We start from the raw sequence: 16,041 nt of genomic DNA, 5'->3' as shown, positions 1-16,041 counted from the left end.
AGTTCACTCCATAAAATATATTAATCCTCCCCTCACCTTTACCAGTTCGCTTCCAAATCTTCAACTCGTTTCCATGCGACCAGCGTAATCCTATGTTCGAAGATGGGAATAATGACGGTCCTAGTAAAGATCCCAATATATCGGATTCGCCAGAAAAGGAGCGCTTTCTGCCTTAAGGAAACGAGTTGAAAGATTCTAGGGCAATGCGGCAAAAGTGGGGGCGAACTTGTTGTATTCTATGGGGCGAACTAATTCATATTAGGCGAACTTGCAATGGAGTGCAACCTTCAGATACCCGCTGGTACAGTGCAACCTCTCTCTCGAAAAACTTGTATTCAGGAGAAGGCACTCTTTAAATGTGCAAATGCTTCTAAAACCTTACATCTGTTACCTTCACTGAATGAACACCTCTATTCAAGGGAAATTTTTGGCATTCTAGTGGTTCTCCCCCGAATGTACCTTATCGCTGTGTTACCCACTAACGTTGTTGGTTGACTTTAATAGGCTTGGCGGCGGTTAACAATCACAAGAAGTCACTTAGAACTGACTCGTGAGTTTTCAAGCATGAATACTCAGTTTGTCGTGCTCCAGCATTCTCCCGATAGGTGAGCAGTCAAATTGTTCGCGTTAAACTTTTGTTATATTAATATTTTGCTGTGATTGAGTTTATAACCGTACCTCTTGCTCTTGTTTGGTTTCGTCGGTAAATTATGGTTAATTATACATCCGGCCGACAGTGGTGTGCCTCATTAAGCGCCGATGACAATCGGCTGATCAGTCAGCAGGACTTTAAAGGCTGTAGTGTCAACTTGGTTTTCTTTCTTATTGTCCAGTCCTTGCGATCGGATTACAAGTTAAACTAACAAAGTTTATTACGTGATGGATGTTGTTTGTACCATATTTTTTGCCAAGTATTGCTGTTGTTTTTACCTTATGTTGATGTTCTCATTTTTCATCCGTGTATGTCAAAGATGTTACCTTTATGGAGCTGTGCTGGATAAGGGTCGATCTCCTATACCAAGCGGAAAAGCCAACAAGCAGGCATCAACTCTTCCCGGTAAGTACTGCACCTTTGTGCTTATCCTAAGTCACCCACCAAGAATATTAAATGGGTTAACAAACGCAGTATATTATACCTGTACCTAAAAAGTTTTTTTTTTTTTTCTAACGATGTGTGTAGAATTCTGTATCCATGGTTGCGTACTGAACCTAAGGCAGTACGCCATGATTCCTGCACCAAAAAAAGAGGAAAATTTAATGTGTGCATCATGTACAGAATCTAGTTTGATTCTCCTGCTCCTAAGCCTGCCTTGTTTTTTGTCGGCTAATTGTTACTTTTTTCTGGGTTGTTTTTCTAACTCCCAAAACGATATTTTGTAATCTCCCGAAAGGTACAGTTTTTTGTGCGCGGAACAAAAAAGACTAACTGAATGAATGAATGAATGAAAGATCACTATATGTCAAATAAATGAACTGGAAAAAAAAACCCTTAGAAGGCGGAATTAATTCAGGCACAGGGTCGTGAAACTCGTTTTGTAAATTCTCTATAGTTTTTACGAAAACATTTGATATTTGAAAGTTTATTCTGCCTTTCTCTATTCTTTCTGATGGTGTTGATATTTCTTTTTATGTTCTTTAGTTCCCTCAAAGGCCATGATAACCCGCGCAGCTGTGAGTGCAGTGGAACTGGAGCAACTTATTGAAGAGTTCAGTCAGTTCAAATCTGACACTGCTTCCGAGCTCATGAGACAAACCTATGTTAGAAATCAACAGGAGCAGAGGAGAAAGATGTTGGCGAAACTTGAGGACAACAGTCTACAGGTGGAGAGTCAGGTTAGATCGCTGGTACCACCAGGTTGCTGTAAACATACAACGACGTCTTCTGCAAAATCGTTCCAACGCGCGTTGCTGTTTTATAAAAACCTCTATCACCGTAGAGCTAATAAAATACAGAATCCTAAGAAAAATCATTTTAACGAATGTTTATATTTAAAGCCGCTGCACCCAAAATTGACGATGTTTGATAAGTTGTGTTACCTGCCTTTGACCGCCTTCGTGTTCGCTTGCACGACCAAATGAACCGCGCAGTATCAATCAGCAGTTGATGGACTGCAAAAGTGTAGGAATATTTTTTTCGATATTCTCGTTGACTGGTAGACGAAAAATCTATTTTGAATTCGGCAAAAGGAAAACTTTCCAATCCTCGTCACATATGAGAGCGTAAAAGGAGAAGTTTTTGGAATTTCAAAAAAGCTTCACACAGAAAAATGAAGTTTACCTTATATCTCGCTATCATTTAATGATTTTAAATCAACTTTTACACCAAACTATAAAGGAACTGTTGCCGATTGATTCTAGTTTTGCTGAAAAAGAATCTCAGCTTGAGGTAAGTCGTGCCTATGGTTTCTATTCATATGCAAGCACCTGATATTCTCGAAAATACAGAGAAAGATATCACTGGGTTTAGGAACTCTGCAAAAGTTATCAGGCGCTGTTTGTCTTGGCACTAAAAGACCAACCGTGAAAAGAGAGGGGCGTTTCGTCGTTAAATTGCACGCCGTGGAGCGAGCTGATGATTAATTGGAGACATTTCGTTGTCAGACAGTCTTGAGAGATCATGATCGGAAACGTTCGTTGACATCAAGGAAGATTTACCATCAATACAGTATTTTCCTTTGTGTGGGCCACACTTCCTCTGTCTTGAAAAGTATTGTGAAACCTGCTCTTTCCCGTCTTTGGTTTTTTTTATCTCTATTTTTCTGTGCAAATCTCTCTGGTTCTTTTTCGCTGCTTTTGAAAGGCATGATGCGTGTTTTGTCCACTTTATTAGTCAGTGACTTGTCTTTTCATTTAAAACTACCTCGCGTTTAAATCTGTATTTTCCTTTGTAGTCGCATTTTAGGGACGTTGTGGCAGCAGTTGAAGCTTACCTAGACCCTATCTTAACTAAACTACATCCAGCTTTAAAGTAAGACAACTGATAGCACAGACCATTTTCATAAAATTTATATCAGTAACAATGTTATCTTATTAAGCTATTGTCGGTATTAAATCAAATAGAGGTGCTAACTATTTACAGAAACCTTCCGATTGCAATTTTCGCGCTTAAACATTTCGTGGCTGAATTTAATCCAAGAAAAGACAGAAAGGGTTTATACATAGCAAAATCTACTGAGAACACTGAATTGAATACACGTATGGTATTATTAATCCAACCAGAGGCCAGAAATTTACTAAACGTGTGTACACATTATTGTAGTAGAGCATATAGTCACTTTTTCAGATACTTAGGTTACGGCATACTCATATATGAACACATTCAAATGCTCTATATAAACCACTCTAAGACTGTCCACAGCGCACAAAACAGTGGATTGTGGCGGCGGTGAGCGGTAAATTTAAGCCGTTGGTAAGGCTTAGCTTAGTTACTCTCTGTTATGTTTCCTTCAGTCCAGACGCGGTTTCAGAGTCCGTTGTTTTGTTAGCTGATGAATGGCTACTTCAGTTACCTCTGGAGGCTCTTAAGACTTTTGCTGTACCCCAAATTACAAGCATATCACGTGACTTCTCTCTACAGTTCCATTATCATCGTGTGCACCCAGCTGAACGTTCAGGTATGAAGTGTTGCTAAGACATGCCGTTGAGGATAATGAAATACCAAAGAGGAAGTTCGTCTTTTTGAGAAATACATTCAAATTTCTCCCTCACTATTGCGCTTCTGGACTGGGTGACAATGAATAAAACCCGACTTAGTCACAAAAACAAACAGAATAAAATAAAATGTCACCAGTAGGTAGGGAGAACTCAAAGTAAAGCCAAAATAAATTACCTGAAGTGTTGGAAAACGCAAGTGACAAAGGTGTAGTTGGTTTAAGTTTAAATCGCTTTGGTAAGAGGAGTGGCACGGGTTTAATGGACCAATCATAGAGCAAAACAAGGTAGAACCAGTGTAGTTCCGGATTGCTCAAGACACTCAACTATAAATCAATCACTTGGCGAACGTTATCGACGGTGAGATATAGTCATAGTTTTGTTATATTGAATCTGATGATGGCTTCCGCTCGGGCTGTTAAACTGGCGTCAATAACAATCACCGACAAGGAGTATTCTTAGGACATATCTCAGTATTACGATCACACAACACGATCACACAACACGAGCGGTTGCTGATGTATTTAGCGTTTTTAATATAACTTTCTTGCGTTCTGCATTTGAAGAAAGTACAACTAAAGTCACTGGAAAAATGGGCAAGAAACCTGACAAAGCGAAATCAGATAAGCCATCAACAGCGAAATCAGGACAAAAGAGTGAGAAAAAGGTAAGAAGTCAGTTCAAGTAGTTATTTCAATTCTTTTCTTTTCTGTTATTCGTGTTCCTTTCCTTCTTATGTCCTCGTCGTACGTTTGCCCGTTTGATTGTTCGTAAGAATTTAGCATGCTTTTTATTTTTCATTCCAGGGAGGTAAAGAGGTTGGAACTGGTGTTCCCAAAGAAGGTCCTGTGGTTGATTTTAACGGAATAAGATGTATCCTTTACAGCGAGTTCTTCCTTTATCAATTTTTGTGATATGGATTAGAAGTAAATTGTATGACTACTAATCAAATTCATTAATTCCAAGATTTCCCCACTTTTGTTTTTGTAAGAGGACCTTATGGTGACTAGTACGCAGAGAGGAATACACCTTAGTTTGGTTTTGTTTTGAGTGCGAGTTCTTTAAAACACATGAAGCAATTGGTCGATCAAGCCAATCAGATCATGTAGTTAACTGCAACTTATCAAAATAAAAATAGTTAGAACTAATTATGAATCTGCAAAAAAAACATTTTCCCGTTCCAAGTGCTGCTTGCTTTTTCGACGAGGTCGATGGAATTAGTTGTTGTTCAATCATCACAAAAAGGCTATGGTCAAACCGTCGGCAAATACGGAAACTATAAAACATCTTGACTTTCTTTTAGACATTGTCGACCCTTACAACGAATGCGACGAGGAAGGTAAACCGAGTTATGCAACATTTTTTCATGAAATAAAATAAATCCTACTCGCATTTCGATTGAGTTTTGCTTGTGGTCTATAGGAGGACAAACGCACAGATGACGTCACCACTACAACGTTTTGCTTTTTTATCATATAAAACAAGAACATTCCCGTGATGTTGCCGTAGGTCTGTACAGTGATAGATCACAGAATATGTCAAGGTGATACTCCGCTGCGCCATGTGTCCTTTCCACGTTTTGACGTTATCAGAAATCTATTACTGAACATACGCACGGCAACGTGGAATCTATCTGTTAACCCTTTAACACCCATAAGTGATGAGAAAAAAGAAAAATATCAGTTAGGGGGTTATAAGTTGATCCAATACCAAATTCTCCAAACTAACATCACAAGAACTGTAAGGAGAATTACTAATGAGATCTTGGGAGTTAAAGGGTTAAGTTGATGATTTTTGCCTCTCAGCTGATATGAATCTAGTCGATTTTGAATAAATAATACAGATGTTTCTATTTTTGTTATATGTAGGTGATGATAACCCGTGTAAGGTAATTAATGATGCCGTCACCAAATACAAAAATTTTACAGCGAAGTGGAATGGTATAACAGGAAGTGACCACCTTCCGAGGTATGTCTTGAATTTATTCCAAGTTCACAAAATATTTTATTTTATTTTCAAACGTGTGAATTTGCAGTGGCTTCTCTTAGTTTTAAAGTGCATTTTGATCGTGTGTCAGGAACCCAAAACCAGAGCAATCAAAACAGCTAACCAGTAATACTGCATATCCCAAAGTAAATACAAGCAAACAGCCTGAAGTGCGGGAAAACGCGAGTGGTTTTGATTTTACATCTGATTGGTTAAGAAAGTGGCGCGAGAAGCTGTTTACCCAATCACAAAAACGTTTGGCAAATCTGAAGCGCGGGAAAACGCGAGTGACCAAACTGTGGTCGAGTGGTTTTGATTTTACATCTGATTGATTTAGAAAGTGGCGCGAGAAGCCGTATGCCTAATCCCAGAGCAACGTTTGGCAGAACTATTTTATTCCCAGGTTAATTTCGATACTCACTTTAAAATTGCCTTTAAGAGATGGTTGAACATGGTCTCCATGTACTAAGCATTGAACCCAAAGCTGAATGCTTTCGACGTCTTTCGTATTTATGCCTTTGAGTTGCGTGAAAAATTTTATCGTGAAGATTCTCCCATGTATTTTCTTTTAGTGTGGGTGAATTTCAGCACTTTCTGTCCGAAAGCACTGGCTTTATCTTCTACGGCACCGAAAGATATTTGGGTTGTCTGCCTCCTAATATGCTTGCACCCATAAATGTAACAGGTAAACTTTCTTTTGGTGCGATGATTTTATGAATCTTGACACTGTGAAGTTGTTTTCCTTCTGTGCACGTGTGTGTTGTTGGTTTTTTTTTTTTTGGCGTTTGCACATCGGAGGTCCTTTAGGGGTGCCCCCTCCCCTCCAGTCCGTTTGGCTCACTGTGTGGTATTTGTTTTATATCTTCTCGGTCAACGTGCGTTTGCTTTATATCTTAAACGGTCAACGTGCTTTTGCTTCATATCTTATAAAGTCAACGGCGTTTCCCTTCTATGCACCTACATTAATTCTCTTAAAATTGCTGTTTTGTTATCGTCTTGCGAACCTACCTTAAAAATATTTTTATTTTGGAAGTTTTTTCTTTGAACTATGAGAATTTTTTTAATAGATTAGTTATTTTGTATTGAAGTTTTATTTTATAAGTGACATGTAAGCGCATTGAGACTTAAAATCTGCACATAAAAAAAATTGTTATTATTGTTGTTGTTGTTGTTATTTTTATTATTATTATTATTATTATTATTATTATTATTATTATTATTATTATTATGACTATTATCGCCTTCAGTCATCACATCGAGAATAAGACGACGGTAATTCACTAAACGAAACTCCTGGAAATTTTTTATATGCCACACGATATTGCCAAATGCGATTTGAATGATTTTTTTTTTCCAGACTGTCTCTTGGTTCTTCTGCTGGACTTGGTTCAGACAAGCCAGAGTTTCCTCAGACAGGGAAAAGATGATGCCACTAAAGCGTAAGCAATCAAATTGCGGCTTTGAAGTTCTCTCTACAACCTATTTATTTTCTTAAACTTGCTTCAGAGTGACACTCCTCCGCAGCCCGTATTTTTTCTCGTCATGAACCACTTGCTCTGTCTCCATTGTTTGGACTTGTGAGGCATCACACTCTCTCGTTACGCATCACACTCTCTCGTCACGCATTACGCTATCCCCTCAAAGAGAGGGAGAGAGAGAGGGTGGTGCGTGACGACGCACGTAATTTTTTTAAGGGTACTAGCTGGAATCTAACAAATCCCTTCTTTTTATTCTGATGGCAGTGTTGGTGAACTATGGCTGGAGCGTCCACTGGAGACTGCTATGATGCTTTCTTTAGTAGGTGTGGCTGGAGTTGTGTCAAATCAGTGGCACTGCCAGCTGTCTGACAATAAACAAAAACTTGATACCTACCTCAGTGGTAAGCAATTTTCTCTTTCGTAGTTCGTTTTTTGTTTTTTTTTTTTTTATCAGTGCTATATGTACGAGACCTCTGGTTCTTGAGACATTTTTTATCTTGTAAATAGAAGGGCCCCTTTTTAAGAATTAGGGCTAGGAAGATAGTTGCTATAGATACAAAATATCGATCACTGAAGTAATTCCCAACGTGTTCGGATGATCCATTTTGTGGAACCATATTGAATTGAATCCATCTACTATTAGATAGTTTCAAACTTTGAATTGAAGACCACTTTGTAGCCTAATCAGTTTCCGGGAAAAGCTGACTTGTCTGAGTTAACTTTCGCTCATAACTGATAACCGTCAAGAAAGCATGAATCTGCCAAACCTTTAAGGGTCTTTAAAATCTTACGGATGATTTTCATAACATTAATTTTTTACAACTTAAATGTCCACCCAGCCTTTGTAAGGCACCTTGATAACAAAGATGTTTTACGACCAGAAATGAAATATTCATAATGCTGTTTGTGTCTCAATAGCTACCGCGATTTCTTATCTACCTCAAATTGCTTTTACTCGCGACCTTCTTTTTTGCTCAAGTTCTCACCAAATCCATCGGAAATTTGGAAATTATCTTTTTCCTAGTTGTAACCTGAAGCTTATTTAACTACGTTACTCTCAGGCATGTTAGAAGCAAGTAAAACAGTTGGACAAGCCGTGAGAGGCTTGGCACAGTTTCCCAAACAACCCGATGTTGTACCGGAAACTGACGCTGCATCTGATAGAGGCTCAAAATCTGGGCGTCATGTCGACATAGAAGGGACTGGTGACGAGCAAACAGCTGTGGAAGAGGAAGGGGCTGGCGGAAAAGAGGAAAGAAATAAACCTTTATCATTCTCAAGACACTGGTTTAACACAGTGTTGTATGGTGCACCTACACTTCTACTGAATCCGCCCAAAGGGTTGTAGAAGTTGACTCAAAACCGACAACTAGTTGCTCCGGCAAATTTTGCTTGTCAATCCAGTGTGACTTATATACTTTTTTTGCCACAAAAGTCGTTTTCAACGACTGATACAAGATTATGTAGACTGTCGTTTGTAAAATAAGAGAGTCTTTATTTAACAACATAATCAGTAATGAGTTTGATCTGTTACAAAAAACAACCACATCCAATCAACCGTGCCGCTCGTAATTTTATTTCCGAGCGAATCTATTCATTTAAGCTTCGATTGACAATTTTTTTTCGGATTTGATTCATTTTTTATGGAAATTATTCGAGGTGGCAACTGTTCACGTTTGCTTCATTTTAAAACGAGAGGAAAGAATGAACGACCCCTCAAAAATGAGGTTTGTAAAGCACCAGCGTTCATTTGATGTAAATAATTTCCGCCTTTGCACAGGAACACCTGTGAACTGAGCAGCTGGATTCGCACTCATAACCTGCGGGACAACAGTGCTTCCCGTCATTACACGGGATGGCCTCTGGGTTGTGCAAGCAACAGCCCTTTCCTGTTACAGAGAACAGTGAATCACAACACGTGCTATTATAAGGACACACTGTCACCACTTTACCAGACTTGTCCTCGCAAGTAACAGGATTTCCTCTCGCTGTTTGCTGAAAAAGAGAAGCAATGATTAATATAGTACCTTTTGCAAAATAATGTCCAATGGAAACGATATCTTGGCTGGTGTGGGGTTTAGATTAAGATGGGTCATGTAGGCTGACGGTTATACGCAATTAGCAATGCTTAATCTTTCATTTGTCCTATGGTCGCGACAAGACGACAAAATGTCCTGTAAAATATCAACAATTGGCACAATTTGACTTAAACGTTACAGAACTTAAATGATTAACAGTTGTTCCTTTGAATGTTGATTACAATTTACTCCTGAACGATGTATTATAACGAATGACCATAACCAAGAAGGAATATTATTACATCGCGGGCAGTGCCGGAGGGCAATATGAAGCGAATCCTGTGTTCTAATTGGATACCCGAGCGGGCATGATAGGCGGGATTACCCGCTCTGATCCTGCGCAAAAAAATTACTTGGAGTGGGCACACAAAGTTTGTAATTTTTTGAGTATGTCGACGGTAGAGTCAAAAGCCGACAGAGCACAGTCAAAACAAAGAAAACATAAACGACTCCCGTGGGTTTATTGTGCTACAAACAGTTGGCTTTCTTTCCTGTCTCTCGAAATAAGCAAATCATGGTTCGTAATAAAGCGATGATTTTTTTGGAATTTAATCAATCTTTTATTGACAAAACTTGTCAAATCAAGGTGACTGGATATTAGCCTTATTCCCTTTTTCCGTTTTACGGACCGCGACTTCGTCTTGGTCCATAAAAAGTCAAACAAAGAAAAGAACTCGGTCAATATCCAGCCATCTTGACCTCATGCTTGATCAACATACTGTACCTGCGGGCAAAAATGGTGGGCGTTTTGATCAATCCCTCGAACAAGATCCAAAATCAAATCTTTGACCCTTATACTTAAATACTCATATCCTGGTTTTGTGTAGTGTGGGCTCGGCTGTTCTTCAGCAATGATGCAGCTTTCGTAAGGTGGCTCTCCACAGGCGTCTGTGACCCAGGTATACAGGTCAGCGGTCACTACTGTTGGAAATGTTTTCATAACAGCATCCGCTAAGCGGTTGTATTGTTTAACTCGGTTGTTGAGTGTGACATTGAAGGGAACGGGTGTTGTGAGAACGAATCCAACTTTCGCGCCAGTTGATAACAGTGTGGAGGCTATAGAACGTAGATTTTCAGTATATTCATCTGGTTCGACGTATTCCTCTGGGTATTTACCGCTGAAGTTTATGTCATGCATACCAAAATTGAAGATGATAACGTCATATGTTGTTGGTTCCAACATGGAAGTCTGCAGAAACATGTCTAGACACTGCAAGCCATATTTGGAGTCCAGGGCTCCTCCGTCGGTAACATCCCAAGGAGCGTGCTGAACTTGATAGTTATCACCTAACATTTTAATAACCCATGGCGTGTAACTAAAAGATGGAAAAAAGGAAGGAAGAGCCTCTCAAAATTGATTAAATTTTAGCGACGTATGGTGTGTAACTAATAGATGAAAGAAGGAAACAAAGGGCCACCCGAAATGGCAAAAAAAAGGCAAATGGTTATAAACAAGAAGACAGTAGATGACATTAGCTAATGGTAGGATATCGGTTCACTAATCCCTCTCAACGAAACGCCTCCTTCTTTTCCTGCCTAGAAAGGGAAAACAGCAGCAAGATTCTTCCTGTCCTTTGCTTACTCACTTCTTTCCTTCCGCGTTTCGTTCGCGTTTGGGACCTCTGTGGTAAAAAGTCTAGGGTGAAAACCGTAAGCGGAGAGACGTAATTTTCTGAACCATTCTTAGATTTCGAGTTATTAAATCTTCTATTCCAGCGAAGAGCAAGGAATTTCCTCCTAGAGGACGGTCATTTGACACTTCCGGATAGCTTACTCAATGCTTGAAGAGGCACCAAGGCAGTTTCCTATCTAAACGCTATTTTTGGCGCCGCACCTGGTTTACAGATCCTTTCGGGAGGTATTATTGACTAACAGCCAACAGAATTCACCAAAAGGCTGATGATAGCCGTAAGGCACACATACAGGATAAAGTCGGAAGCGTTCTTGAGGTCCTATATACCTTAACATTAATTTGGATCACTCTCAAAGCAGGCGAGACAGGAAAAGTCTCCAATAGATTTCCGGTTGAAGATGAGGTCCTCAATGGGGTTAACCGTCAGCCGTACTACGGCTTTAGCCTTTGAGCGTAAAAATTGACAAATTTTAACCCTTAATCGTAAAAAAGTTAACTGAGAAAACTTTTTCTTTTAATTAAAATGGAAAGAAATTAACTGTTAGCCGTAAAATGGCCAAAATTATTCTTAACCGTCAGCCGTAAGAGCTATCACCCCATTGTTCCCCAAGTAAAACAGCCCCTGATTCAAAAACTGTGCATTATCTTTTGTTTACCTCCGACATCAATTAGTTTTTTTAAGCAAGAACCTGTTTACGCCTGTTTATGCCCAGACGTGGTCGAAAAATAGCCCGCGTTTTCATACAATCTTACAATCCCGAGATGCCGGTGTAAAGTTTCTCGAGGTTGTTATCGCATTTGTAGTTAAGGAGATTAGGATGCCACCACGGCGACGTGTGGTAAAACGTTGCCGAAAAAACGTAATTTATTTTCTTCTAAGATTTTCGCCTATAGCCCGATGCGTTAACCGTTTCTGACGGTATAACGTCTCAACTTCGGCACAACATGCGAGTGTAGTGTTCAGTTCAAAGTAGAAACGTGACGTGACTAAAACGCTGTCGAGGTTTCATTATTGAGAGGACGTAAAAATTGGTTTTTTAACGTTTAAGAGGCTGTCTCTCTTATTTCCACCCGGTCAATTTTGCGTCAAAAATAATTTTGTCTGAAACTCTGTTAACAGAAAGACTTTACCTAGGAAAGAACTAAATTAGATTTGGTTGGATTCGAAATAATTTTCTGACTGCATTACGGGCCATAATTATTTCTCAGTCCGTAGGGACCGTCGCAACGTCTCGAAAATTGAAAAATAGGCATATTTTGTAACGTTGTAAAATATTTGATTCGCATAGTTAAGCCACAGAATTTATATCAGATTGCTTAAAAACCTTTCTAGTTTGCCAAGAAAGTTAGAATTTGCCCTCTCAACATATTTGAAAAGGCGAATTTTAGCATATTCTGACTACTAGAAATCGCCATCGGCCGATGGCCGTAAATGACCTTGATTTAGACGCTAAGTTTTGGGATTTGGGACCTGGTTGACGATTCTATCCTACACAGCCGTTAAGTTTAGACCTTTATAGGCAAAAATATGCAAAAACCCCTGTACGTTTTCGATTTTTCAAAAGTTATGACCGTTTGAATCAGCACATGTACGAGCATTCGCGATTTTTTCGCCTACACCAAAATCGAACCACTGGAGCAGATTTCGTCATAAATACAGCTTACCCGCTTTGCAGCCCGGCTTCATGGCTCACTTCAGAATTTTTCTAATAACCAAATTGGTGAAATCCATGATAACTTCAACAAATAGCTAGGTATTGCCTTCGAAAAGTAGGCGGCATCCATCGTGATTCGTGGTATCAAAACAAATGTCGAAATTGGCCACATTTCGCGGTGAATCACCCATTTAACATCGCTGCAGAGCTGAATTTTTCCAAAATCAGAATATAAACTTTCCATGTCTGGAAACTGAGGGAGAAATGAAGGTTTTAGGCTTCTGAAGTGAAGAAATAATCGCTTAAATTTAGATCAGTTCGATGTTATACTGTTCTCACAAAGGTCCGCACAAAAGAGAAGACCGCTGATAGCTTGTGCCGTATGTTGTGCCATATGGTTTTGTTTTCTATCCCAAAGTAATATTTGGGCAGAAAAATTTTGGATGAAAAGAATAAATGCTTTTACCTGGAGTTTGATATCATATAATTAATAAATCAATTTCAAATATCCTGAGCTTGCTTCTCTCGGTTCCGCGTCGATTGTGTCCACAGAACAGCAACCCATCAATAGCCGGAGAAATCATGGGTTTATGTGAAATTTCAGATATTCCTCGCTTCCCAAACTGGTGAACTGGACTTTATGATAACTCCATTGAATACCTCCAAGATTCAGCGGTCGGCATCTGTCGATACTCTTCTTTGACTCGTTGTTGCGAACTAAACTCGAAAACTAAAGCCATGTTTCGCGCTTAATGTCCCGTTGAAACTTTGGATTGCAGCTGCATTCTCTTCAAGAATCAGTCATAGAACTCCACTTGTAAGTCTATGTGTCGAAGTTTGGCGTTTTGGAATTTAAAGCTGAACGATTGAACTATCGCGCATAACAGAGGTCCGCATTAATCATTGCAGGTGAACCCGCTGACCCTTTTTTTTTTTGGAAGGCCTGCAAGTGTAGTATGGCATGCAAGTGCTTTTTCGAAACCAGAGAGGCTTCAGTCTGTAGCGAGTCTTTAGCGAGGTTGCTAAAGCTTTCATTGGACAGAGGATACGCATTGACGAAACACCCAGTGAAGGGAAAAACAGCTGCAGTAAGAATAGTAGACGAATCAAAGAACACTCTCTGTATAAATAAGATTGAGCATTTTAGTAGCTTCCACAACTTCGAATATGGAGAAATCGGTCTGAGAGTTTGGAAATGTTATGGCATCGGTAAAGGGAAGTACATTCCATATGACGTAATTTATATCAAGCACCAAGGTCAAACGTCCCTTCAAACTATAGAATCTCAAGGGTTTTATGATCCTCCTGAAAAGCGTGTGGTCAAGCGTCGTTCAAAGGGCAGAAAGGAAACAGAGAGTACAACGCCATTGTTTGAATGCTCTGTGTTTGGATGTGTTGAAGTGTTCGAAACCTTTTCGCAGCTAGAGCTGCACCTGAACGTTTGAAAGCATACAGTCAGCAGGTTAAAGCCAGTATGATGCAATCAAAAGGGACTGGGCCCTTAAGTTCTCGTCGATAGATACCGCTGGTATCGAGTGTTCGAGCTGTTCGTTAGATTCTAGTACACCACTCACTTCTCCCGAGGATACTTCGCCCCACTCGTCTTTTCGAACAGCATGGGCCGTAAGCAAACCAAGGGGCAGCGTTAGATTTTCAGAGAAGGTAAAAGAATACCTATCGGCACAGTTTACACTTAGAGAAAGAACTGGGCGAAAGGCCGACCCCGCCCAAGTTGCATTTGACATACGAAATGCGAAAAATGAATCAAATGCACGTTTGTTCACTAGAGAACAGTGTCTGACAAAGAGCCAAGTTCAGAGCTTTTTCTCCCGGCTAGCAGCAATGCGGCGAAAAGATCAGGGTGTGATCGGGATATCACTGTATGAGGAGGAAGATATCCAATGCGTCCAGGAAAATTCCGAGAGATAAGATCTGGTAGACAAAGTTAACAAAGAGATCAAAGTCTCACATCCAATCTGCTACGATACGTAGGACCTCTGTGAACGTTACCACAATAACACACTTCAGAAATTCAATGTGGTTTTGTTGAGAGCCGTCTGTAGTCATTTTGAGATCCCTGTAAAATTGAGAGACAAGAAACAGATCCTCATAGACAAACTGTCGGACGTGATTAGTGATTGTCAGTGTGTTTCTCAGTAGACTTATGTAAACAATGTCTTATACGGTAGCTGAAAGTGTAGAATATGCTCTACAGATACAAACTACCTTTACTTCCGATATCAAGTTCTGACGGCGTTGTTATAGTGTAATATATTATAATATCTAGTAGTCAATGAAATGTTTTGATGAAATCGATTGAAAATTTACCAAAAGCAACACTTATAACATCTGTTCATTCGAAGCATGTGTCAAGTTTTTAACACGTTGGTAGCCGATTTTTCCGGCTATTGACAGGTTGCTGTTCTGTGGACACAATCGACGCGGAACCGAGAGAAGCAAGCTCAGGATATTTGAAATTGATTTATTAATTATATGATATCAAACTCCAGGTAAAAGCATTTATTCTTTTCATCCAAAATTTTTCTGCCCAAATATTACTTTGGGATAGAAAACAAAACCATATGGCACAACATACGGCACAAGCTATCAGCGGTCTTCTCTTTTGTGCGGACCTTTGTGAGAACAGTATAACATCGAACTGATCTAAATTTAAGCGATTATTTCTTCACTTCAGAAGCCTAAAACCTTCATTTCTCCCTCAGTTTCCAGACATGGAAAGTTTATATTCTGATTTTGGAAAAATTCAGCTCTGCAGCGATGTTAAATGGGTGATTCACCGCGAAATGTGGCCAATTTCGACATTTGTTTTGATACCACGAATCACGATGGATGCCGCCTACTTTTCGAAGGCAATACCTAGCTATTTGTTGAAGTTATCATGGATTTCACCAATTTGGTTATTAGAAAAATTCTGAAGTGAGCCATGAAGCCGGGCTGCAAAGCGGGTAAGCTGTATTTATGACGAAATCTGCTCCAGTGGTTCGATTTTGGTGTAGGCGAAAAAATCGCGAATGCTCGTACATGTGCTGATTCAAACGGTCATAACTTTTGAAAAATCGAAAACGTACAGGGGTTTTTGCATATTTTTGCCTATAAAGGTCTAAACTTAACGGCTGTGTAGGATAGAATCGTCAACCAGGTCCCAAATCCCAAAACTTAGCGTCTAAATCAAGGTCATTTACGGCCATCGGCCGATGGCGATTTCTAGTAGTCAGAATATGCTAAAATTCGCCTTTTCAAATATGTTGAGAGGGCAAATTCTAACTTTCTTAGCAAACTAGAAAGGTTTTTAAGCAATCTGATATAAATTCTGTGGCTTAACTATGCGAATCAAATATTTTACAACGTTACAAAATATGCCTATTTTTCAATTTTCGAGACGTTGCGACGGTCCCTACGGACTGAGAAATAATTATGGCCCGTAATGCAGTCAGAAAATTATTTCGAATCCAACCAAATCTAATTTAGTTCTTTCCTATGTAAAGTCTTTCTGATAACAGAGTTTCAGGCAAAATTATTTTTGACGCAAAATTGACCGG

General features: G+C 39.5%; 2 protein-coding genes across 3 annotated transcripts in view; one reads left to right on the top strand and one right to left on the bottom strand.

Moving 5' to 3' along the window:
* Window positions 1-8,625, top strand: part of LOC113667457 (cilia- and flagella-associated protein 46) — a 45,650-nt gene extending 37,025 nt beyond the window's left edge. The window contains exons 52-65 of one of the 2 annotated variants that reach the window (XM_089196151.1): window positions 505-605; window positions 972-1,057; window positions 1,640-1,833; window positions 2,336-2,386; window positions 2,892-2,968; window positions 3,451-3,614; window positions 4,218-4,318; window positions 4,458-4,524; window positions 4,955-4,990; window positions 5,520-5,619; window positions 6,210-6,322; window positions 6,995-7,076; window positions 7,380-7,516; window positions 8,177-8,625. In XM_089196151.1, the coding sequence (XP_089052277.1) occupies window positions 505-605; window positions 972-1,057; window positions 1,640-1,833; window positions 2,336-2,386; window positions 2,892-2,968; window positions 3,451-3,614; window positions 4,218-4,318; window positions 4,458-4,524; window positions 4,955-4,990; window positions 5,520-5,619; window positions 6,210-6,322; window positions 6,995-7,076; window positions 7,380-7,516; window positions 8,177-8,463 (1,596 nt within the window). In that variant the 3' untranslated portion in view covers window positions 8,464-8,625. The remainder of the gene's footprint in view (window positions 1-504; window positions 606-971; window positions 1,058-1,639; window positions 1,834-2,335; window positions 2,387-2,891; window positions 2,969-3,450; window positions 3,615-4,217; window positions 4,319-4,457; window positions 4,525-4,954; window positions 4,991-5,519; window positions 5,620-6,209; window positions 6,323-6,994; window positions 7,077-7,379; window positions 7,517-8,176) is intronic. The other variant, XM_089196152.1, reaches the window with a different exon arrangement.
* Window positions 8,590-11,878, bottom strand: LOC113667458 (uncharacterized). Its single transcript, XM_089196156.1, has 2 exons — window positions 9,918-11,878; window positions 8,590-9,110 (listed from the first exon to the last, which is right to left on the bottom strand). The coding sequence occupies exons 1-2, from the start codon at window positions 10,485-10,487 to the stop codon at window positions 8,862-8,864; spliced, it is 819 nt and encodes a 272-aa protein (XP_089052282.1). The 5' UTR covers window positions 10,488-11,878; the 3' UTR covers window positions 8,590-8,861.
* Window positions 11,879-16,041: the final 4,163 nt, after the last annotated feature.

This window comes from Pocillopora damicornis, chromosome 2, assembly GCF_964200805.1.
Source record: "Pocillopora damicornis chromosome 2, jaPocDami1.2, whole genome shotgun sequence".
Lineage (NCBI taxonomy): Eukaryota > Metazoa > Cnidaria > Anthozoa > Scleractinia > Pocilloporidae > Pocillopora > Pocillopora damicornis.
Note: the sequence above shows the minus strand (reverse complement) of the source record. Positions and strands in the feature narration are given on the sequence as shown.